At 39.2% G+C, this 27,248-nt stretch overlaps 1 protein-coding gene across 1 annotated transcript in view; it reads left to right on the forward strand.

Moving 5' to 3' along the window:
* RNF175 (ring finger protein 175) overlaps positions 1 to 27,248 on the forward strand; it is a gene marked incomplete at both ends in the record, with an annotated part of 79,219 nt that overhangs the window by 33,022 nt on the left and 18,949 nt on the right. Inside the window, 4 exon segments of the mRNA XM_079711013.1 lie at positions 2,206 to 2,238; positions 2,242 to 2,294; positions 8,264 to 8,353; positions 24,208 to 24,315. Coding sequence (XP_079567139.1) covers positions 2,206 to 2,238; positions 2,242 to 2,294; positions 8,264 to 8,353; positions 24,208 to 24,315 — 284 coding nt within the window.

The raw sequence follows: 27,248 nt of genomic DNA on the forward strand, positions 1-27,248 counted from the left end.
ACTAAATTAAACTGAACTGAATCTTAACTTTTTATTTAAAAAAAAATCAGCATTTTATGGGGTAGATATAAAAGTGAATCAAATTCTTAAAACAAAAAGATGAAAAATGCAAATGAGAGATGATCAGATTTTGAAAGGTGGAGTTTATGTCCATGTCCTCTTCTAATATCAGAAGTAATAAACTAAGAAAAAGCCAAAATCTATCATTTATCATAGCTAAAAATCTTTATGATCAGCTATGGGAAATGAATGATCTAGATACAGAGGAGATTTTTCAAGGGGCTGCACACTTTCATTATCACCAGTAGAGTCAAAGTTGCTGACGCTGAGTGCTAAAGGAAACATATCTTGAGTCCTGGTTACCTAGCATGTGGTTTGTGGCCCTCATGAAAACTACTCTACTTCCTTAAGTAAAGCCTGTTTTTCCTGTTTAGATATATATATCTTTATCTCAATTTCAGAAACAAAGGTGCAAACTCATTCATAAGCTTTGGCAGTACCCACAAAGTAGAATGGAAAATTAAAGCAATGATCTGACTAATTTGGACAGAAGTAAAGAGTATTTACTCTTCCCTGAAAGTACTGCCTGTAATTTAAAGACAAAAAAAGGTAAGTTATTATAAGATTTTTTTCCTTGACTCTCCAAATAGTTACTTCAGATTTGATCTGTGTGTATTTTTGTTCAAATACATATATATAATAACAACTGTAGTGTTCTCTGAAAGAAGATTTACAGCCACTCTAAGAAGACTTCAGATCCAGGCCATTTATGAGATGAAGAAATAAAAAGAATAAAAAGCCTGGAAGATGTCTTCTTATTTGACATGGAAAGAAGAATGGCTGTAGCCTTGGGCCTTTTTGGTTTAAATCTTGAAGTTCTATCAAATAATTTTGGTTATTGACCTTGAGACTATTATAACCAAGTTCTTATTAAAGGACCCAAAAATATACTCACAAACTTTTTTTCTAAGCCACCTCTTTTTATCACAAAGATGAAGAAAGTAAACAAACAAATGACATCAGTCTTTTTTATACTCAGATGACAAACATGTGACATGCGTGCTCTGGCAACTTTTTCCACATCACTGGCAGACATAATTAACTGATCATGATACTCTTTACTGCTAAACTAAGACCCGAGCTCAAAATCTTACTCAACAGAGTATTGCCAGGTGCCACTACCTATTAAAGTCTACACCTGAGACAAAACCTCTTTGGCAGCCTCCTCGTATATTGGTCTGAACATATATAGGTGGTTAGTCTGAATGTGATAAAACATAAAAGATCAAAGGTTATTACTATTATGCTTTTTATAAGGAGGTGTGTAGTTGACATTAGGCCTGATCTATAGAGTAAGAGTGTCACTATGGTAACCATAACAAGTCATTGACCCCACAGCCCATCAGCACAGTCTATCCTGCTTCCTGCCAAGTGGGATTGAGGCCAGCCAACTTAAATGACCCTCTGAAGGCTACTTGGACTCAGGTCAGTGGTATAGGCCACAAAGGGGTTACACACAGAGGGACACAAAAGAGTCTGATCCACATCTGGGGCTGCCTGGACAGGGCACCAATAACTGAAGAGAAGAGACAAGAAAAAATATGGTGGGTTGCAGATCCAATCATCAGGGACAAGGTAACCCCACAGTAGGGATGTGAGAGTAGCCCTGCAGAGTGCAGTGGGACAGCAGGCAGGAGAGTCCCAGATGCTGCTGCATCGACACCACTCCCTCCTTTGCCATCACAGTGCATATGTGCTGTAACAACAGCCGCTCGGCTCCCTGTGGCCCAGTACTGCTTCCAGAGCACTTTCCCAGCTGTAATCTCATTTGTTCCCCACCTCAGTCAACATAGGGGAAGCAGACATTGTGGCCCCCGATTTTACAACTAAAGTGCAGCTCATTTGTCCAAAATCACATAGCTGTTGTACCCTAAAGTTCCTTTCATCTGAAATATCTGGAGAAGGAGGTGACAGAAGATGGATATTTTGGATTATTTCCCATCCTAATGTTCAAATAACTGTGCCCTCCATAGCTGTGCATGTACAGAGCAGCTTGCAGGTGGGTGCTGAGCCAGGTGCATGTTCCAGACAGGATGGTGAAGGTGGCTTCCCCCTGCCCCAGAGTAGCTTCTGAATCATGTAATAGTAGATATGCCATCTGGCCCTCAGTCACTGAAGGAGCCTTTCTGTTTATCTCTCTGACAGCTGGTGACCCTGTTGCAGATGTGGGTTGTCCCTTAGTATTTCACAATAAAACTTCACTGGTGGTGGAGACAGGAGAAGATGGCAGAAGAGTAGGACGTGGAGATAACCTTCCTCCCCACAGATATATCAGGAATACATCTACACGTGGAACTGCTCCTATAGAACACCCACTGAATGCTGGCAGAAGACCTCAGACCTCCCAAAAGCCATGTGGAGGACAGTCTCTTGGTGCTCCAGCCAGGCATCAGGGCTGTGCCACTGAGGTGGGAGAGCCAAAGTCAGGACACTGTTCCACAAGAGACCTCCCAGCTTCACATAATATCAAACGGCGAAAATCTCCCAGAGATCTCCATCTCAACACCAACACCCAGCTTCACTCAACAACCAGTAAGCTACAGTGCTGGACACCATATGCCACACAACTAACAAGACAGGAACACAGCCCCATCCATTAGAAGACAGGCTGCCTAAAATCATAAAAAGGCCACAGACACCCCAAAATACACGACCAGACGTGGAACTGCAACCAGAAACACAAGATCCAGCCTCATCCACCAGAACACAGGCACTAATCCCCTCCATCAGGAAATCTACACAACCCACTGAACCAACCTTAGCCACTGGGGAGAGACACCAAAAAAAGTGGTAACTATGAACCTGCAGCCTGCAATAAGGAGACCTCAAACACAGTAAGATAAGCAAAATGAAAAGACAGAAAAACACACAGCAGATGAAGGAGCAAGGCAAAACCCCGTCAGACCTAACAAATGAAGAGGAAATAGGCAGTCTACGTGAAAATGAATTCAGAAAAATGATAGTAAAGATGATCCAAAATCTTGGAAATAGAATACAGAAAATGAAAGAAACACTTAACAAGGACCTAGAAGAACTAAAGAGGAAACAAGCAATGATGAACAAGAAAATAAATGAAATTAAAAATACTCTAGAAGGGATCAATAACAGAATAACTGAGGCAGAACAGATAAGTGACCTAGAAGATAAAATAGTGGAAATAACTGCTGCAGAGCAGAATAAAGAAAAAAGAATGAAAAGAACTGAGGACAGTCTCAGACACCTCTGGGACATTAAATGCATGAACATCGAATTATAGGGGTCCCAGAAGAAGAAGAGAAAAAGAAAGGGACTAAGAAAATATTTGAAGAGATTATAGTTGAAAACTTCCCTAATATGGGAAAGGAAATAGTTAATCAACTCTAGGAAGCACAGAGAGTCCCATACAAGATAAATCCAAGGAGAAATAGGCCAAGACGCATATTAATCAAGCAATCAAAAATTAAATACAAAGAAAATATATTAAAATCAGCAAGGGAAAAACAACAAAAAACACACAAGGGAATCCCCATAAGGTTAACAGCTGATCTTTCAGCAGAAACTCTGCAAGCCAGAAGGGACTGGCAGGACATATTTAAAGTGATGAAGGAGAAAAACCTAAAACCAAGATTACTCTTCCCAGAAAGTATCTCATTCAGATTTGATGGAGAAATTAAAACCTTACAGACAAGCAAAACCTGAAAGAGTTCAGCACCACTAAACCAGCTTTACAACAAATGCTAAAGGATCTTCTCTAGGCAAGAAACACAAGAGAAGGAAAAGACCCACAATAACAAACACAAAACAATTAACAAAATGGAAATAGGAACATACATATCGATAATTACCTTAAATGTAAACGGATTAAATGCTCCCACCAAAAGACATAGACAGACTGAATGGATACAAAAACAAGACCCGTATATAGGCTGTCTACAAGAGACCCACTTCTGACCTAGGGACACATACAGACTGAAAGTGAGGGGATGGAAAAAGATATTCCATGAAAATGGAAATCAGAAGAAAGCTGGAGTAGCAATTCTCATATCAGACAAATAGACTTTAAAACAAAGATTATTACAAGAGACAAAGAAGGACACTACATAATGATCAAGGGATCAATCCAAGAAGATATAACAATTGTAAATATTTATGCACCAACATAGGAGCACCTCAATACATAAGGCAAATACTAACAGCCATAAAAGGGGAAATTGACAGTAACACATTCATAGTAGGGGAATTTAACACCCAACTTTCGCCAATGTACAGATCATCCAAAATGGAAATAAATAAGGAAACACAAGCTTTAAATGATACATTAAACAAGATGGACTTAATTGATATTTATAGGACATTCCATCCAAATACAACAGAATACACATTATTCTCAAGTGCTCATGGAACATTCACCAGGATAGATTGTATCTTGGATCACAAATCTAGCCTTGGTAAATTTAATAAAATTGAAATCATATCAAGTATCTTATTTGACCACAATGCTATGAGACTACATATCAATTACAGGAAAAAAATCTGTAAAAAATATAAACACATGGAGGCTAAACAATACACTACATAATAACGAACAAATCACTGAAGAAATCAAAGAGAAAATCAAAAAATACCTAGAAACAAATGACAATGGAGACATGACTACCCAAAACCTATGAGATGCAGCAAAGGCAGTTCTAAGAGGGAAGTTTATAGCAATACAATCCTACCTTAAGAAACAGGAAACATCTCAAATAAACAACTTAACATTGCACCTAAAGCAATTAGAGAAAGAAAAAATTTAAAAACCCCCAAAGTTAGCAGAAGGAAAGAAATCATATAGATCAGATCAGAAATAAATGAAAAAAAATGAAGGAAACCACAGCAAAGATCAATAAAACTAAAAGCTGGTTCTTTGAGAAGATAAACAAAATTGACAAACCATTAGCCAGACTCATCGAGAAAAAAAGGGAGAAGACTCAAATCAATAGAATTAGAAATGAAAAAGGAAAAGTAACAATTGGCACTGCAGAAATACAAACGATCATGAGAGATTACTAAAAGCAACTCTATGTCAATAAAATGGACAACCTGGAAGAAATGGACAATTTCTTAGAAATGCACAACCTGCCCAGACTGAGCCAGGAATAAATAGAAACTATGAACAGACAAACACTGAAATTGAAACTGTGATTAAAATTCTTCCAACAAACAAAAGCCCAGGACCAGATGGCTTCACAGGCGAATTCTATCAAACACTTAGAGAAGAGGTAACACCTATCCTTCTCAAACTCTTCCAAAATATAGCAGAGGGAGGAACACTCCCAAACTCATTCTACGAGGCCACCATCACCCTGATACCAAAACCAGAAAAAGATGTCACAAAAAAGAAAACTACAAGCCAATATCAGTGATGAATATAGATGCAAAAATCCTCAACAAAATACTAGCAAACAGAATCCAACAGTACATTAGAAGGATCGTGCACCATGATCAAGTGGGGTTTTTTCCAGGAATGCAAGGATTCTTCAATTTACGCAAATCAATCAACGTGATACACCATATTAACAAATTGAAGGAGAAAAACTATATGATCATCTCAATAGATGCAGAGAAAGCTTTTTTGTGTGTGTGGTACACGGGCCTCTCACTGTTGTGGTCTCTCACGTTGCGGAGCATAGGCTCCAGACACGCAGGCTCAGTGGCCATGGCTCACGGGGCCCAGACACTCTGCGGCATGTGGGATCTTCCCAGACCAGGGCATGAACCCGTGTCCCCTTCATGGGCAGGCAGACTCTCAACAACTGCGCAACCAGGGAAGCCCCAGAGAAAGCTTTTGACAAAATTCAACACCCATTTATGATAAACAACCTGCAGAACGTAGGCATAGAGGGAACTTTCCTCAACATAAAAAAGGCCATATATGACAAACCCACAGCCAACATCATCCTCAATGGTGAAGAATTGAAAACATTCCCACTAAGATCAGGAACAAGACAAGGTTGCCCACACTCACCACTCTTATTCAACATAGTTTTGGAAGTTTTAGCCACAGCAATCAGAGAAGAAAAAGAAACAAAACGAATCCAAACCAGAAAAGAAGAAGTAAAGCTGTCACTGTTTGCAGATGACATGATACTATACATAGAGAATCCTAAAGATGCTACCAGAAAACTATTAGAGCTAATCGATGAATTTGGTAAAGTAGCAGGATACAAAATTAATGCACAGAAATCTCTGGCATTCTTATACATTAGTGATGAAAAATCTGAAAGTGAAATTAAGAAAACACTCCCATTTACCTCTGCAACAAAAAGAATAAAATATCTAGGAATAAACCTACCTAAGGAGACAAAAGACCTGTATGCAGAAAATTATAAGACACTGATGAAAGAAATTAAAGATGATACAAATAGATGGAGAGATATACCATGTTCTTGGTTTGGAAGAATCAACATTGTGAAAATGACTCTACTACCCAAAGCAATCTGCAGATTCAACGCAATCCCTATCAAACTACCACTGGCATTTTTCACAGATCTAGAACAAAAAATTTCACAATTTGTATGGAAACACAAAAGACCCCGAATAGCCAAAGCAATTTTGAGAAAGAAAAATGGAGCTGGAGGAATCAGGCTCCTGCACATCAGACTATACTACAAAGTTACAGTAATCAAGACAGTATGGTACTGGCACAAAAACAGAAATATAGATCAATGGAACAGGATAGAAAGCCCAGAGATAAACCCACACACATATAGTCACCTTATCTTTGATAAAGGAGGCAAGAATATACAGTGAAGAAAAGACAGCCTCTTCAATAAGTGGTGCTGGGAAAACTGGACAGGTACATATAAAACTATGAAATTAGAACACTCCCTAACACCATACACAAAAATAAACTCAAAATGGATTAAAGACCTAAACGTAAGGCTAGAGCCTATCAAACTCTTAGAGGAAAACATAGGCAGAACACTCTATGACATAAATAACAGCAAATCCTTTTTGACCCACTTCCTAGAGACATGGAAATAAAAGCAAAAATAAACAAATGGCACCTAATGACACTCCAAAGCTTTTGCACAGCAAAGGAAACCATAAACAAGATCAAAAGACAACCCTCAGAATGGGAGAAAATATTTGCAAATGAAACAACTGACAAAGGATTAATCTCCAAAATTTATAAGCAGCTCATGCAGCTCAATAACAAAAAAACAAACAACCCAATCCAAAAATGGGCAGAAGACCTAAATAGACATTTCTTCAAAGATGATATACAGATTACCAACAAACACATGAAAGAATGCTCAACATCATTAATCATTAGAGAAATGCAAATCAAAACTACAATGAGGTATCACCTTACACCGGTCAGAATGGCCATCATCAAAAAATCTAGAAACAATAAATGCTGGAGAGGGTGTGGAGAAAAGGGAACACTCTTTCACTGTTGGTGGGAATGTAAACTGATACAGCCACTATGGAGAACAGTATGGAGGTTCCTTTAAAAACTACAAATAGAACTACCATATGACCCAGCAATCCCACTACTGGGCATATCCCCTGAGAAAACCATAATTCAAAAAGAGTCATGTCCCAAAATGTTCATTGCAGCGCTATTTACAATAGCCAAGACATGGAAGCAACCTATGTGTCCATCAACAGATGAATGGATAAAGAAGATGTGGCACATATATACAATGGAATATTATTCAGCCATAAAAAGAAACGAAATTGAGTTATTTGTAGTGAGGTGGATGGACCTAGAGTCTGTCATACAGAGTGAAGTAAGTCAGAAAGAGAAAAACAAATACCGTATGTTAACACATATATATGGAATCTAAGGGGGGAAAAAAAGGTCATTAAGAACCTAAGGGTAAGGCAGGAATAAAGACACAGACCTATTAGAGCATGGCCTTGAGGATATGGGAAGGGGGAAGGGTAAGCTGTGACAAAGCGAGAGAATGGCATGGACATATATACACTGCCAAACATAAAATAGATAGCTAGTGGGAAGTAGCCGCATAGCACAGGGTGATCAGCTAGGTGGTTTGTGACCACCTCTCTAGGGTGGGATAGGGAGGGTGGGAGGGAGTGAGATGCAAGAGAGAAGAGATATGGGAACATATGTATATATATAACTGATTCACTTTGTTATAAAGCAGAAACTAACACACCATTGTAAAGCAATTATACTCCAATAAAATGTTATAAAAAAACTTTACTGGTGGTGATTTCTGTCTATGTGGGGAATGTTCTCAGTTGTTGCCAGCTACGTCCTCTTCAGTGCTACCCGAAAACCCCTCTCAGGGAGAACACCACAGTTTGTATTCCACTCATTCTTTCCCCACCACACCCTTAATTTAACCATTAGAAAGTGTATTTAATTTCCATTTTCCTGATGGGGAGGAGGGTATTACACCTCTTTGACCCTTTGTAGCAAAACTGGAGATTTGCTCTACCGCTGTGCATTCACATTCCTATTTAATGGTGATTCCAACATGTCTGTGAAATTTATTATTTTAGACATCAGCTAGTGAAGGCCTGGAGAAAGAGAAGTGAAACTATTGTTTAAATTTTTTAGAGCACTATTTGCATGTTGACTTTTTCCTCAACATTTTATTGGATCCCATGCTAAGTCACATTACATACATTTTATCATAAAGCAAGAGTTAGAAGTTTGTACTTCTAACAACTATGTATGTATTTTATGTCTGATAAATCATGAGTAATGGACAAGCTATTATTCTCATAACAAATGAGGCTTTAATATTCCAGTGCTCATTTTAATTACCATTGCCAACCTCTTGAAATGCATCTAATTCCATCAGATCATTCACAAATCTTTCCAAAGGGCTTATAATCTCATAATGTGTCCACAAGTTTCTTCTTGCTCTCTGTGTTCTTGTTCTGAACAAGATCTGAATCCGATCCAGATAAAACTGTTGAGATGAAGAGAAAATGTGTAGTGTTCAATGATAATAAGGCAATGTCAAATTTTGATCTGTGTAAGAGAATAAATCATAAGCTTCTATGAAATATTTTTATGATTTTTTAGCCATTCAGGTATTCTTTTTTAATCCTCTAGAAAAGTGGGAAAGATAAATACCAATTTTTTCTTCTACTTTGGAGAAGGAATATATATTCTGTGAGAGAAACCAGATAAATAAATGTAAAGATAAAGATTGAAATTCAAATAAATGAATTCTGGTTTATGAGTATCTTAATTTAATCCCATTTGGGGAAGAGCTTTAGGGTGGTATTAAGAGACCTTCTAAATTGGCCAGTTTGGAGTTTTACACAGCCTTTGTAGGGCCTGGTTTATCCATCAGTAAATGGACATATGGTACCTTTTCTCCTTCTTACAAAATATAAGTTGTTTAAAACTTGTGAAAGGGATCTAAGTTTTGGATGAATTGAAATTTACTTGTTTTCATCCCCTGAACATAATCCATATTCTATTTCAATGAGAATGGCTCAATTTTCTACTGTATAATGAATTACCTGAGCTAAGTGCTGTATTTCTGTGCACATGAAGAGGAACTCCAATACCAAAAATACCCAAATGCGGCCTCATGGCACTTCACAGCTCCTATATCTCAGATGGCCAGGGCCCATGCTGTCTGCTGCTCATGCTCACGATGCTCCCACTCCAGCTTCTTCGGGCTGCTCAGCTCTGAGCACTGACACAGTCTGAGAGCAAAGATGCTCCACTGACATCTTAAGAGACAATGGGAGAGGCTCATTAGGGTCCCATTTCTTCCTGGATAAAGAAGCTCCAGTTCATGAGAGGTAGTACACCCTAAGGATCTTTATGGATCGTTGCTTATTCATCATATTATAGGTAAGTCTCATATGAGCTATGTTCCATTTGGAAGTGCAGGATTTCATGACAAACGAGGAAAGCTGGTCGGAGCAAATTGGCATGGGGCAGAAGGCAAACCCAAGAAGAGTCTCCAGTACCAACGCCATTTAAAAACTGGCTGTTCCACTCCCAGAGTATACCAGGGCTCCTTTGTGGAAAAGAGAACAGAGAAAGGGAAGTGGGTTTCCTCTCTACTATAGTTGGGTTGTCTGTCAAGCTATATTCAGGCGCAAAAACAGGCCACAGGCCAGCCACAAAGAGCTGGGCTCGATCACATCAACTCCAACTTAAGGCCAAGCTTCCCTTTTTGGAGGCTGCTCTGACATCAACACAATATCTAATGTAGCACATCTGCATCCAGTGTAATCTGAGTAGCAAGGAAGTTCTGGGCTTTACAAACTCATACCGCCAGTAAGCAGGAAGATTTGGGTGGCGGGAGGGAGGGTACATTTGGAAAACATAACACAACCATAACAACAATATGACATATTGAGTTACTACATTTTCTCACATAATCTTCGGGACTGCTTTAGGATCTGGTGCTACCCTCCTCACTTCATAAATGAGGCAATCACAGTTCAGAAATGCTAAATAGGGTGGCCAAGTTCCCACAGGTAGTAAGCCAGGGAGCCCAGAATGAAGCCACAGACTACTGGAATGCAAAGCCTCTGCCCCAAGAACATGCTGTGGCTTAATTACATCAATCAGCTGCTTTGCACAGAGAAACACTGCAGTTTAAACAGTTATTAATCAGACACACCTCTAATGCTGGTACAACCTTGAGATGGGCAAAAAGTACATGTGGAGTTCAGGGAAGCCCACTCTGGTGCTGCCAATGTTGTGAGGGTTGGAGGGGATATCCTCTCAGAGCTGCCACTTTCCCAATTTTCCCATCATCACCCTTTCTGGCAACATTAACTTCTGCCTTTATCTTGATGCACTGGACGATGCTCCACAGTGCTCAGCACTGGCAAGTCATGAGGACAGATGGCCCAAGGAGTCACTGTGGCAAAAAGACCCCAAAAGCCCTTTCTGGCTCCCTTTGGAGATGACACAGCCTCATAGTGATTTAAGACACCTTGTGCAGCCCATGTGGGTTTCCTGCTCCAAGTAACTCTCCATTGTTGAGCCCTCTGATGAGGCAGGATTACACCTATAGGAGAAGATGCTGTCTAGATAATTCTTGTATGTCACTTGCTTGAAGTGAAGAAAGCATTTCATCATAGAAATCATGTAAATGACAAATCATTCCTCAGGCAAGACCACAAACCCCCATTTAAATCATGTTTCATAAGGTCCCTTCTAACCAGAACTCAGTGAAGCACAGCATCTTTTTTTTTCCTTTATTGGAGTATAATTGTTTCACAATGGTGTGTTAGTTTCTGCTTTATAACAAAGTGAATCAGTTATACATATACATCTGTTCCCATATCCCTTCCCTCTTGCATCTCCCTCCCTCCCACCCTCCCTATCCCACCCTTCCAGGCGGTCACAAAGCACAGATCTGATCTCCCTGTGCTATGCGGCTGCTTCCCACTAGCTATCTACCTTACGTTTGGTAGTGTATATATGTCCATGCCTATCTCTCGCTTTGTCACATCTTACCCTTCCCCCTCCCCATATCCTCAAGTCCATTCTCTAGTAGGTCTGTGTCTTTATTCCTGTTTTACCCCTAGGTTCTTCATGACATTTATTTTTTCTTAAATTCCATATATATGTGTTAGCATACGGTATTTGTCTTTTTCTTTCTGACTTACTTCACTCTGTATGACAGACTCTAGGTCTATGCACCTCATTACAAATAGCTCAATTTCCTTTCTTTTTATGGCTGAGTAATATTCCATTGTATATATGTGCCACATCTTCTTTATCCATTCATCTGATGATGGACACTTAGGTTGTTTCCATCTCCTGACTATTGTAAATAGAGCTGCAATGAACATTTTGGTACATGTCTCTTTTTGAATTATGGTTTTCTTAGGGTATATGCCCAGTAGTGAGATTGCTGGGTCGTATGGTAGTTCTATTTGTAGTTTTTTAAGGAACCTCCATACTGTTCTCCATAGTGGCTGTACCAATTCACATTCCCACCAGCAGTGCAAGAGTGTTCCCTTTTCTCCACACCCTCTCCAGCATTTATTGTTTCTAGATTTTTTGATGATGGCCATTCTGACGGGTGTGAGATGATATCTCATTGTAGCTTTGATTTGCATATCTCTAACGATTAATGATGTTGAGCATTCTTTCATGTGTTTGTTGGCAGTCTGTATATCTTCTTTGGAGAAATGTCTATTTAGGTTTTCTGCCCATTTTTGGATTGGGTTGTTTGTTTTTTTGTTATTGAGCTGCATGAGCTGCTTATAAATTTTGGAGATTAATCCTTTGTCAGTTGTTTCATTTGCAAATATTTTCTCCCATTCTGAGGGTTGTCTTGATCTTGTTTATGGTTTCCTTTGCTGTGCAAAAGCTTTGAAGTTTCATTAGGTCCCATTTGTTTATTTTTGTTTTTATTTCCATTTCTCTAGGAGATGGGTCAAAAAGGATCTTGCTGTGATTTATGTTATAGAGTGTTCTGCCTATGTTTTCCTCTAAGAGTTTGATAGGGTCTGGCCTTACATTTAGGTCTTTAATCCATTTTGAACTTATTTTTGTGTATGGTGTTAGGGAGTGATCTAATCTCATACTTTTACATGTCCCTGACCAGTTTTCCCAGCACCACGTATTGAAGAGGCTGTCCTTTCTCCACTGTACATTCCTGCCTCCTTTATCAAAGATAAGGTGACCATATGTGCATGGGTTTATCTCTGGGCTTTCTATCCTGTTCCATTGGTCTATCTTTCTGTTTTTGTGCCAGTACCATACTGTCTTGATTACTGTAGCTTTGTAGTATAGTCTGAAGTCAGGGAGCCTGATTCCTCCAGCTCCTTTTTTCATTCTCAAGATTGCTTTGGCTATTTGGGGTCTTTTGTGTTTCCACAAAAATTGTGAAATTTTTTGTCCTAGATCTGTGAAAAATGCCAGTGGTAGTTTGATAGGGATTGCATTGAATCTGCAGATTGCTTTGGGTAGTAGAGTCATTTTCACAATGTTGATTCTTTTTTTTTTTTTTTTTTTTTTTTTGCGGTATGTGGGCCACTCACTGTTGTGGCCTCTCCCGTTGCGGAGCACAGGCTCCGGACGCACAGGCCCAGCGGCCATGGCTCACGGGCCCAGCCGCTCCGCGGCATGTGGGATCCTCCCAGACCGGGGCACGAACCCGTTTCCCCTGCACCGGCAGGCGGACTCTCAACCACTGCGCCACCAGGGAAGCCCCACAATGTTGATTCTTCCAAACCAAGAACATGGTATATCTCTCCATCTATTTGTATCATCTTTAATTTCTTTCATCAGTGTCTTATAATTTTCTGCATACAGGTCTTTTGTCTCTTTAGGTAGATTTATTCCTAGATATTTTATTCTTTTTGTTGAATGGTAAATGGGAGTGTTTTCTTGATTTCACTTTCAGATTTTTCATCATTAGTGTATAGGAATGCCAGAGATTTCTGTGCGTTAATTTTGTATCCTGCTACTTTACCAAATTTATTGATTAGCTCTAGTAGTTTTCTGGTAGCATATTTAGGATTCTCTATGTATAGTATCATGTCATCTGCAAACAGTGACAGTTTTACTTCTTCTTTTCCAATTTGGATTCCTTTTATTTCCTTTTCTTCTCTGATTGCTGTGGCTAAAACTTCTAAAACTATGTGGAATAAGAGTGGTGAGAGTGGGCAACCTTGTCTTGTTCCTGATCTTAGTGGAAATGTTTTCAGTTTTTCACCATTGAGGATGATGTTGGCTGTGGGTTTGTCATATATGGCCTTTATTATATTGAGGAAAGTTCTCTCTATGCCTATGTTCTGCAGGTTTTTTATCATAAATGGGTGTTGAATTTTGTCGTAAGTTTTCTCTGCATCTATTGAGATGATCATATGGTTTTTCTCCTTCAATTTGTTAATATGGTGTATCACGTTGATTGACTTGCATATATTGAAGAATCCTTGCATTCCTGGAATAAACCCCACTTGATTATTGTGTGTGATCCTTTAATGTGCTGTTGGATTCTGTTTGCTAGTATTTTGTTGAGGATTTTTGCATCTATGTTCATCAGTGATATTGCCCTGTAGTTTTCTTTCTTTGGAAGCACAGTATCTTTTAAAATAGCACTGGCCCCAGCCCATACCCACTCCAACCATCCTGCCTAGGCAGCCCAGCCCCAGCATGCCCTAGGAAATTCCCAACCCATGCCACTGCAGCCCTAGCCAACCTGCCAAAGCTGCCCAGCACACACAGTCCACACAGGGGTGCTGCTGCACAAGGTCACCTCCTTCAAGACTGGGAGGTAGCTATTACACCTAATTCATAGAAACAAATACAAAAGGCCAAGCAAAATGAGGAGACAAAGGAATTTGAAAGAACAGAACAAGATAAAATTCCAGAAAAAATAAAGCAATGAAACAGAGATAAGTAATTTACCCGATAAAGAGTTAATGGTGATAGAGATGCTCACAGATCTTGGGAAAAGAATGGACGAACACAGTGAGAACTTCATCATATAGTTAGGAAGAGAACCAATCAGAGCTGAAGAATACAAAAACTGAAATGAAAAATACACTAGAGGGAATCAACAGCAGATTAGATGATACAGAAAAACGGATCAGTGACCTGGAAGACAGAATAGTGGAAATCACCCAATCAGAACAACAAAAAGAAAAAGGAATTTTTAAAAAAGAGGATATATTAAGGGACCTCTAGGACAACATCCTGTATACTAACATTCACGTTACAGGGGTCTGAGAAGGAGAAGAGAGGGAGAAAGGGACATAAAATTTCTTTGAAGAAATAATGACTGAAAAATTCCCTAACCTGGAAATCGAAACAGATATGCAGATCCAGGAAGCACAGAGAATTCTAAACATGACGAACCCAAAGTGATCCACATCAACACATGTCATAATTAAAATGGCAAAAGTTAAAGATAAAGAGAATATTTTAAAGGCAGCAAGAAAAAATAAGTGACATACAAGGAATCCCTCAATTTTTCAGCAGAAACATTACAAGCCAAAAGAGAGGGGCAGGATATATTTAAAGTGCTAAAAGGAAAAAAACTTACAACCAAGAATACTCTTCCCAGAAAGGTTATCATTCAGAATTGAAGGAGAAATAAAGAGGTTCCCAGATAAGCAAAAACTAAGAGTTCATCACCACTAAACAAGCCTTACAAGAAATGTTGATGGCTTTCCTTTAAGTGGAAAACAAATAGCCATAACTAGACATAAGAAAATATGTGAAAGAAAAAAAATTCACTGGTAAAGGCAAATAGATAGTGAAGGCAGTGTATCAACCACCAGTAGTATGGAGGTTAAAGGACAAAATTTGTAAAATAAACTATAACTACAATAAGTAGTTAAGGGATACACAAAGTGAAAAGATATAAAATTTGATACCAAAACCATAAAACATGGGCTGGAGGGGAGTAAAAATGTAGTACTTCTAAAATGTATTCAAATAAGTGACCATCAGCTTAACACACACACACACACACACACACACACACACACACACACACATATATATATATGGTTACATGTATATGAAACTCATGAGCCACAAACCAAAAACCCACAATAGAAATACCAAAAAATAAAGTGAAAATAACTCTAACCTAACACTAAAAATCATCAAACCACAGGGGAAGAGACTAAAAGAAGGAGAAAGGAACAGAGAACTACAAAAAAACAAAAAACAGTTAACAAAATGGCAATAAGTACATACTTATCATAAGAACTTTAAATGTAAATGGACTAAATGTTTCAACCAAAGGACATAGGGTGGCTGAATGGATTAAAAAAACCCAAACCCATTTATATGCTGGCTTCACATCAGATCTAAAAACACACACTGACTTAAAGTGAAAGGATGGAGGAAGATATTCCATGCAAATGGAAACTAAAAGAAAGCTAGGGTAGCAATACTCATATCAGACAAAATAGACTTTAAAACAAAGACTAAAACGAAAGACAAAGAAAGGCATTACAAAATTATAAAGGTGTCAGTCCAAGAAAAGGATATAACATCTGTGAATATTTATGCACCCAACATTAGGAGGACCTAAATACAATATAACAAATATTAACAGACATAAAGGGAGAAATCGACAGCAGTACAGTAAGAGCAAGGGACTTTACTGTTCCAATTATATCAATGGATAGATCAGCCAGATAGAAAATCAGTAAGGAAACACTGGCCTTAAATGATTAGATCAGATGAACTTAATAGATATATATAGAACACTGCATCCAAAAACTGCAGAATACACATTCTTTTCAAGTGCACATGGAACATTCTCTAGGGTAGATAACATGCTAGGCCATGTGTCAAACAAGTGTCAATAAATTTAAGAAGATCAATATCATATCAAGTGTTTTTCCTGATCACAACAGTATAAAAGTAGAAATCAATTACAGGAAGAAAACTGGAAAAAATATAAACACATGGATACTAAACAACATGCTACTAAACGACCAATGGGTGAACAAAGAAATAAAAAGAAAATCAAAAAACACCTCAAGACAAATGAAAATGGAAACACATAGATCCACAATCTATGGGATGCAGCAAATCAATTTTAAGAGGGAAGTTCATAGCAATACAGGCCAACCTCAAAAAACAAGAAAAATCTCAAATAAACAACATAAATTTACAACTAAAAGGAACTAGAAAAAGAAGACTAGACAGAGGCCAAAGTTAGTAGAAGAACGGAAATAATAAAGATCAAAGTGGAAATAAATGAAATAGAGACTTAAAAAAATTAAAAAGATCAATGAAACTAAGAGCTGTTTCTTTGAAAAGATAAAAAAAAAAACTGATGAACCTTTAGCCAGTCTCATTGAGAAAAAAGGAGAGGGCCCAAATAAATAAAATCAGAAGTGAAATAGGAGAAATTACAACCAAAACCACAAACATACAAACAATCATAAGAGACTACTATGAACAATTATATGCCAACAAATTACACAACCTAGAAGAAATGGATAAATTGCTAGAAAAATACAATCTTCCAAGACTGAATCAGGATGAAATAGAAAATCTGAAAAGACCAATTACTAGTAATGAAATTGAATCAGTAATCAAAAAACTTCCAACAAACAAAAGTCCAGGACCAGATGCTTCACAGGGAGTTCTACCAAACATTTAAAGAAGAGTTAATACTAATCCTTCTCAAACAATTCCAAAAAATTAAAGAGGAAGGAATACTCTCAAACTCAATCTACAAGGCTAGTAATACCCTGATACCAAAACCAGACTAAAACACTACCAAAAAAGAAAATTACAGCCTGATATCCTTGATGATCATAGATGCAAATATCTTCAATTAATATTAGGAAACCAAATTCAACAATACATTAATAGGAACATACACCATGATCAAGTGGGATTTATTCCAGGGATGCAAGGATAGTTCAGCATCCACAAATCAATCAACATGATACACCACATTAACAAAACAAAGGATAAAAATCACATGATCATCTCAATGGGTTCAGAAAGGGCATTTGACAAAATTCAACATCCATTTATGATAAAAACTCTCAACAAAGGGTATAGAGGGAACATACCTCAACATAATAAAGTCCATTTATGACAAACCCACAGTTAACATCATACTCAACAGTGAGAAGCTGGACACTTCTCCTCTAAGATCAGGAACAAGACAAGGATGCCCACTCTCATCATTTTTATTTTTTATTATTATTATTATTTGTTGTGGTACGTGGGCCTCTCACTGTTGTGGCCTCTCCCGTTGCGGAGCACAGGCTCCGGACGCGCAGGCTCAGTGGCCATGGCTCACGGGCCCAGCCGCTCCGCGGCATGTGGGATCCTCCCGGACCGCGGCACGAACCCGGGTCCCCTGCATTAGCAGGCGGACCCCCAACCACTGCGCTACCAGGGAAGCCCTCATCACTTTTATTCAACATATTGATAGTTTTGGAAGTCCTAGCCACAGCAATCAGAGGAGTAAAAGAAATAAAAGGAATCTAAATTTGAAAGGAAGAGGTAAAACTCTCACTGTTTGCAGATGACATGATACTATACATAGAAAATCCTAAGGATGTCACCAGAAAACTACTAGAGCCCAATAATGAATTTGGTAAAGTTGCAGGATATAAAATTAATACAAAGAAATCTGTTACATTTCTGTACACTAACAATGAACTGTCAGATGTAGAAATTAAGGAAACAATCCCACTTATCATAGCATCAAAAAGAATAAAATACTTAGGAATAACCTACCTAAAGAGGTAAAAGACCTGTAGTCAGAAAATTGTAAGACACTGATAAGAGAAATTGAAGATGACACAAGTAGAGAGATATACTGGGGTTATGGATTGGAAGAATTAATATTGTTAAAATATCCATACTACCCAAGGCAATCTACAGATTCAATGCAATCCCTATTAAAATACCAATGGCATTTTTCACAAATAGTCCTAGAATTTGTGTGGAATTACAAAAGACCCCAAATGGCCAAAACAATCTTGAGAAAGAAGAACTGAGCTGGAGGTATCACACTCCCTGATTTCAAACCATCCTACAAAGCTATAGTGATCAAAACAGTATGGTACTGGCACAGAAACAGACAATTAGATCAGTGGAGGAGAATAGAGAGTCTAGAAATAAACCCATGCTAATATGGTCAATTAATCTACAGTAAAAGAAGCAAGAATATACAATGGCGAAAAGACAGTCTCTTCAGTAAATGGCATTGGGAAAACTGAACAGCTACATGTAAAAGAATGAAACTGGACCATTTTCTTACACTATATACAAAAATGAACTCAAAATGGATTGAAGGTTTAAATGTAAGACCTGAAACCATAAAAATCTTAGAAGAAAACATAGGCAGTACACTCTTTGACATCAGTTTTTGCAATATTTTTTTGATCTGTCTCCTCAGGCAAGGACAACAAAAGCAAAAATAAACAAATGGGACCACATCAAACTAAAAAGCTTTTGCATGGCAATGGAAACTATCAACAAAAGTGAAAAGGTAACCTACTGAATGGGAGAAGATATTTGCAAATTATATGTTCGATAAGGGGTTAATCTCCAAATATATAAAGAACTCATACAACTCCATCAAAAACCAACAATCCATTTTAAAAGTGGGCTAAGGACATGAATAGACATTTTTCCAAAGAAGACATACAGATGGCCAACAGGCACATGAAAAGATGCTCAACATCAATCATTGGGGAAATGCAAATCAAAACCATAATGAGATATTATCTCACACCTGTCAAATGGCTATTATCAAAAAGACAAGAAGTAATAAGTCTTGGCAAGAATGTGAAGAAAAGGGAACCCTTGTGCACTGTGGGTGGGACTGTAAACTGGTGGAGCCACTATGGAAAACAGCATGGAGGTTCTTTTTAAAAATGTTTAAATACAGTTACCTTACCATCCAGCAGTTCCTCTTTTGGGTATTTAACCAAAGAAAACAAAAACACTAATTTAAAAACATGTGTGCTCCCCCATGTTCATGGCAGCATTATTTACAATAGCCAAGATATGGAAGCAGCCTAGGTGTCCATCGACAGCGGAATGGATAAAGAAGATGGGGTATATGCCCACGATGGAATATTACTCAGCCATTAAAAGTATCGAATTTTGTATTTTGATTGGACAACATAGATGGACCTAGAAAGTGTTATACTAAGTTTAAAAGTCAGACAAAGACAAATACCATATATTACTTATATGTGGAATGTAAAAACAAACAAACAAATGAACAAACATAACCAAACAGACTCATAGATACAGAGAACAAACTAGTGGTTGCCACAGGGGAAGGGAGTGGAGGAATGGGTGAAATAGGTGAAAGGAATTAAGAAGTACAAACTTTGGGACTTCCCTGGTGGTCCAGTGGTAAAGAATCCAACTTACAATGCAGGGGACGCAGGTTTGATCCCTGGTCGGGGAACTAAGATCCCACATGCCTCGAGGCAACTAAGCCTGCACGTCAAAACTACAGATCCCATGCACCCTGGAGCCTGCGCGCCGCAACTAGAGAAGAGGAAAAACTGCTCGCCACTAGAGAGAAGCCCACGCACCACAATGAAGAGGTCTCGCACTGCAACAAAAGATCCCACATGCCTCAGTGAAGATCCCACATGCCTCAGTGAAGATCCCACGTGCTGCAGCTACGTCCCGAGGCAGCCAAAAATAAATTAAATAATTAAAATAATTTTTTAAAAATAGAAGTATGAACTTCAAGTTATAAAGTAAGTAAGTTACAGGAATGCAATGTACAAGCATACCTTTTGTGTCAGGTTCCAGACCACTGCAATAAAGTGAATTTCATAATAGAGTGAGTCACACAAGTTTTCTGGTTCCCCAGTGCACATAAAAGTTTACACTACATATGCTTACACTAGACTGTAGCCTATTAAGTGTGCGATAGAAATATATTCAAAAAAACGTTGTACATACCTTAATTTAAAAATATGTATTCCTAAAATGTGCTAACTATCATCTGAGCCTTCAGCAAGTTGTAATCTTGTTTCTGGCGGAGGGTCTTGCCTCCATGTTGGTGGCTGCTAACTGATCAGGGTGGTGGTTACTGAAGGCTGGGGCTGCTGTGACTATTTCTTAAAATAAGACAGCGAAGTCTGCCGCATCGATTGACTCTTTCATGGACGATTTCTCTGCAGCATGTGGTGCTGTTTGATAGCATTTTATCCACATAGAACTTCTCTTAAAATTGGAGTCAGGGCTTCCCTGGTGGCGCAGTGCTTGAGAGTCCGCCTGCCGATGCAGGAGACACGGGTTCATGCCCGGGTCCGGGAAGATCCCACGTGCCACGGAGTGGCTGGGTCCGTGAGCCATGGCCACTGAGCCTGCACGTCCGGAGCCTGTGATCCGCAACAGGAGAGGCCACACAGTGAGAGGCCCGCGCACCGCAAAAAAAACAAACACATAAAATTGGAGTCAGTCCTCTCACACCTTTGCTGCTGCTTTATCAACTGAGTTTATGTAATATTCCAAATCCTTTGTTGTCATTTGAACAGTCTTCACAGCATCTTCACCAGGAGAAGTTTCCATCTCAAGAAACCACTTTCTTTGCTCATCCATATGAAGCAATTCCTCATTTGTTCAAATTTTATCAGGAGATTGCAGCAATTTGGTCGCATTTTCAGGTTCCACATCAAACTCTAGTTCTCTTGCTATTTCCACCACCTCTGCAGTTCCTTCTTCCACTGAAGTCTTGAACTCCTCAAAGTCATCATGAGGGTTGGAATCAGCTTCTTCCAAACTCCTGTCAATGCTGATATTTTTACCTGTTCCCATGAATCACAAGTATTCTTAATGGCATTTAGAATGGTGAATCCTTTGCATAAAGTTTTTTATTTACTTTGCCCAGATCCATCAGAGGAATCACTATTTATGACAGCTATAGCCTTATGGAATGTATTTCTTAAATAATAAGAATTGAAGATTGAAATTGGTCCTTGATTCATGGGCTGCAGAATCGATACTGTATTAGTAGGCATAAAAGCATTAATCTCATTGTCCATCTCCATCAGAGCTCTTGAGTGACCAGGTGAATTGTCAATGAGCAGTAATATTTTGAATCTTTTTTTCTGAGGAGTACTAAGTATTCAGTAAACTGTGTTGCAATCAGATGTGCTGCCATGTAGGCTTTGTTGTTCCATTTATAGAGCAGAGGCAGAATAGACTGAGCATAATTCTTCAGGGCCCTAGGATTTTCAGAATGGTAGATGAGCATTGGCTTCGACTTAAAGTCACCAGCTACATTAAACCCTAACAAGAGCATCAGCCTGTCCTTTGAAGCTTTGAAGCCAGGCACTGACTTCTCTTCTCTAGCTGTGAAAGTCCTAGAAGGCATCTTCCAATAGAAAGCTGTTTTGTCTACATTGAAAAATCTGTCATTTAGTGCAGCCACCATCATTAATTATCTTAGCTAGATCTTCTGGGTAACTTGCTGCAGCTTCTTGGTGCAGCAGCACTTGCTGACTCACCTTGCACTTTTGTGTTACAGAGAGAGCGTCTTTCTTTAAATCTTATGAACCAATCTCTGCTAGCTTCAAACTTTTCTTCTGTAGCTTCTTCACCTCTTTCAGCCTTCAGGGAATTGAAGGGAGTTAGGGCCTTGCTCTGGATTAGGCTTTGGCTTAAGAGAATGTAGTGGCTGGTTTGATCCTCTAACCAGACCACTAAAACTTTCTCCACATCAGCAATAAGGCTGTCTCACTTTCATTTCTGTGTTCACTGGAGCAGCACTTTTAAATTCCTTCAAGTACTTTTCCTTTGCATCCACAACTTGGCTCACTGTTTGGTGCAAGAGGCCTAGCTTTCAGCCTACTTCTGCTTTTGACATGCCTTCCTTACTATGCTTAATCATTTCTAGCTTCTGATTTAAAGTGAGAGACACGCAACTCTTCCTTTCACTTGAACACTGGGACCACTGTAGGGTTATTAATTGGCCTGATTTCAATATTGTTGTGTCTCAGGAAATAGAGAGGGCTGAGGAAAGGGAGAGAGATGGGGGAATGGCCAGTGGATGGAGCAGTCAGAACACACACACTATTTATCAATTAAATTTGCCATCTTACATGGGTGTGGTTTGTGGTACCCCAAAACAATGACAATAGTAACATCAAAGATCACTGATCACAGGTCATCATAACAAATATAATAATAATGAAGTTTGAAATCTTGCAAGAATTACCAAAATGGGACACAGAGACAAAAAGTGAGCAAATGCTGTTGGAAAAAATGGCGCATATAGACTTGCTCGACGAAGGGTTGACACAAGCCTTCAAATTGTAAAAAACAAACAAACAAAACAAACCCCGCAGTATCTACAAAGTGCAATAAAGCGAGGTCTGCCTGTATAGTTGATAATATAGTAATAACTTTGTATTGTGATAGATGGTAACCAGACTCATAGGGGTGATCATTTCGTAATGCATAAAAATGTCAACTCACTATGTTGTACACCTGAAACTAATATAATATCATAAGTCAACTATACTTCAATAAAAATTTTTTAAAAATAAATTAAATAATGCTGAAACATTGCATCAGTAATACCATAGAACATAAGCATTTGGTGCAATGTCTCCAACAGGGAGGAAGTTGGGGAAGGTGTGAGTTGGGGACAGGGCTCCAGGGGTCAGAGGTAAAAGGGGGAGCCAGGTCTTTCGAGGGAAACTCTGAATGAAGTTTGGGGTGAAATACAGGAGAGGGGCTTCAGGAGGATGAGGAGGGAAAGGGCTGAGGGCGAACAGGGTCCCCTGCCATTGTTCACCCTTGTGTGCAATGTGCCAGCACCCCCTATCTTCTCTGGGCACCAAGCCTGGGCCCCTCAGGTCTCCTCCTTCCACCCTCTTTTCTTGTTCCAGTGGGTAGGGTCCTTGTACCACAGTGTCCCAGGAATGGAGCTGTGCCCCCATCCTCTTCCCACATTCTCTCAGGCACAAAGCAGCCGTGTGGCCTTTCTGTAGTTTTTCTAAGTGCTTTTACTGCCTGGAATGAGATGAACAGGGTACATGGCTCCTTCTAGATCATCTCCACTCTTGCCCTCCATCTCCATACTCTTCCTTCTCCACTTGGACCCTGTGGGAAGAGGGAAAGGCCTTAGAAGTCATCATGGTGAGTGTGGGACACACAAAAGACCCATCCACATAGCAGAAAAACAAGTCTGAAGCACTCTTGCTCCAGGACTGGGGGGTGGGGTGCTGTTTGAGTGGAGAGGTGATGGGGTGAGGGCTGGTGATGCCTGCCCTTGGGCTGGGGCAGCAGGAGGGAAGAGAAACTCCTGGAGGTCTCCCCTCTAGACTTCTCTTCCCATCTTTTGCTTGCCCCCAAGGTACTCCTGCCAAAACCACTCTAAGTTAACCTAGGGCCAAATGAGAAAAGGAGGAGAGGAAGGTAGGCAAGGTCCCATATAGAATAACCAGTCCTGAAGGCCATTTTTACATGAGGAACATAAATAAGTCACAGTGAATTTACATATGCATATACACAGAAACACATGTGCATGATAGTACTCTTTATATACTGCTTGTTGATAGTGGATTAAAAGAGATTATTACGGGGTTTAGCTGATATAATATACTCATGTTCTGTATATTGCATAATGAATAGAATTTTAGAAACTAAAAATTGACTTATAACAATGTTCTAAAAAGGTAAAATATTTTATAGTACATCGTGTTTTGTGCTTCTCCCTATTTTTTACTCCACAGATTGCTCTACAAATGGTTTCTTCTTATCCAAAAAGTCAGCTGTGCATTTGGTGCTGTGGGTTATTTGGCTATCATGTTTACAATGTGTGGATTCAATTTATTTTTCAAGTAAGTATCTCCAATTAAGACATTCATATCTCCAAGCACTTGCTTATAACATTCACCTGGTCAAGTTCTCTGTCTCTGGAAGCCACGTTTGGCCCTATACTTTTCCATGCACACGTTGTTTATAGGCCTATCATTGGTATCGTAGATATCACTGGGGAAAACCAGGAGAAAAGGAAGAGAAAACCCACAGATTTAAAAGTTTTCCCAAAATTATAAGCTTTAAGGAGAATCTATACGTGGTCTATAAGTTTAAAAGATCACCATTAAAAGCAGACTGACAGGGCTTCCCTGGTGGCACAGTGGTTAAGAATCCGCCTGCCAATGCAGGGGACATGGGTTCGAGCCCTGGTCCGGGAAGATCTCGTATGCCGCTGAGTAACTAAGCCTGTGTGCCACAACTACAGAGACTGTGCTCTAAAGCCCATGAGCCACAACTACTGAAGCCCACATGCCTAGAGCCCCTGCTCTGCAGCAAGAGAAGCCACCCAATGAGAAGCCCACGCACTGCAACGAAGAGTAGCCCTTGATCGCCACAACTAGAGAAAAGCCCGCGCGCAGCAACAAAGACCCAATGCAGCCAATAAATAAATAAATAAATAAATAAATTTAAACAAGCAAACAAAAAAAAAGTCGGCTGACATTTATGGTAGAGTAGTTCTTACTGAACTACAAATTTCCCTTCCACAAATTTCTGAAGTGTCATTTCCTTCTATAGATCTTCTTCCTTAAAACCTCTAGAAGTATGCTATCCAATACCGTAGCAACTAGCCTATGTAACTACAGGGCACTTAAATTATGACATAAGAGGTTCTGTAAGTCTAAAATACACATTGGATTTCATAAGAGGTGCTGTAAGTCTAAAATACACATTGGAATTCAAAGACAGCATAAGAAAATAATTTTTCTATCGATTACATGCTGAGATGATAGTGCTCTGTTTGTATTGGTGAAATTATTTCATGTGTTTCTTTTTACCTTTTTAGTGTGGCTACAAGAAAACTTTTAATTTTGTCCAATCTATATTTCCACTGGACAGCACTGCTCTAGAATTTTGTTTCTGGTATCCATGAAATCCCTTTTGCTGGGAGCAGTTAGGAAAAGAGGAAACTGAGTACTGAAACTTTCACTGAAAGAGAGGTGAAGAGATAAAAAAACAAGAAAGTCTAAGGAGAAATAAAGGAAATTGGAATAATATCTATGACTCAGAACCGTGCTCCCATTGCGAAGATGGTTGCTGAGATGTGCTATGGGTGAGGGTCTCACGGGCAGAGCTGAGGCTGTGTAATCAACCTATGTCCTAGAAAGGGAATGTAAGACATACCGCACAGCCATGGAAAACATCTCAAATGAAAAATTGCCTGGAAGATCTGTCACATCAAAGTTACTCTAAATCTCTAGGACCTTAACAGAAATTCAGAGGCAGAGGTCAGCAACCCTTAACTCATAAAATAAGGAAGACAGGGCTTCCCTGGTTGTGCAGTGGTTAAGAATCTGCCTGCCAATGCAGGTGACATGGGTTCGAGCCCTGGTCCAGGAAGATCCCACATGCCGTGGAGCAACTAAGCCCATGTTCCACAACTACTGAGCCTGTGCTCTAGAGCCCATGGACCACAACTACTGAGCCCACATGTCCCAACTACTGAAGCCTGCACACCTAAAGCCTATGTTCTGCAACAAGAGAAGCCACCACAATGAGAAGCCCGTGCACCGCAACGAAGAATAGCCCCAGCTCGCTGCAACTAGAGAAAGCCCGCGTGCAACAATGAAGACCCAACGCAGCCAAAAATAAAATAAATTTTAAAAACTACTTTAAAAAATAATAATAATAAATAAATAAAATAAGGAAGACAATCAGACGGAGAACCAGCCCTGGGAGGAAAGCCTCTTCCTATGGCAACATAGCAATCTGATTTTATAAGTATTTCATGAAACTTTCAGAGTGGGAACTCCTACCATTCTCTAGCAGGAAAGGGATAGAAAATAACTGTACAGATCTATTATTATTAGTTTAAGCTGTAGAAAGACACTGATTTATTTTTTCAGCACACTGTCTGTATTACTTTAATGAACATAAAAGTATTCATAAGGACTTTTATGAAGTTACTTGGGAATAGAGTTTCCCCAAGATTATTATCCATACAATTTTAAGATCCTTAACCAGGAATTCTCCTATAGTGAGGCATTCAAAGAATCTAACCCTTCAGATGGGAAGGAACTATTTTTTCACTATTAATTTTTGTTGAGCATTATGGTATTAAGATTCTTTTCTGTGGAAAAACGAGTTCATTGCTACACTTTTTATCAATTAGATTATAAATACTTGCTCCTCTGGGTATGGAGGGAAGGTCATCTTCATTCTTCCTCACTGCCCCTATTCTCAAATATTGAAAGGATGAAACCACCCACTGTGTTGGAATTCCCGGTTCACATTACCAAAAGATGGCTGCCCTCTAGGTCTACACAGCTCTCTGCCTTTACCATTTCTTCCTCAAATTAAGAGTACAAAAACTATCAGAAGAAGGTTCCAGAGACAGACTACCCAACGCCTCTCCTCTCTCCACTTCCTTCCCAACTCAATCAGACCCACCTACATCCATTGCTAGTATTTGAGACTGCTTACAGAGATAGCACATCAAAAGTGCAATGATTAAGGTCCAGACATTACATTAGAAGATAATCATTTACTTTCTTTTTGAATTTTTATTTTTTTTGATACAGCAGGTTCTTATTAGTTATCTATTTTATATGTATTAGTGTATATAGGTCAATCCCAATCTCCCAATTCATCCCAACACCACCAATCGCCCCCCCGCCCCCGCTTTCCCCCCTTGGTGTCCGTACGTTTGTTCTCTACATCTGTGTCTCTATTTCTGCCCTGCAAAACTGTTCATCTGCACCATTTTTCTAGATTCCACATATATGCATTAATGTAC

This window comes from Hyperoodon ampullatus (genome assembly GCF_949752795.1).
Source record: "Hyperoodon ampullatus genome assembly, chromosome: 1".
Lineage (NCBI taxonomy): Eukaryota > Metazoa > Chordata > Mammalia > Artiodactyla > Ziphiidae > Hyperoodon > Hyperoodon ampullatus.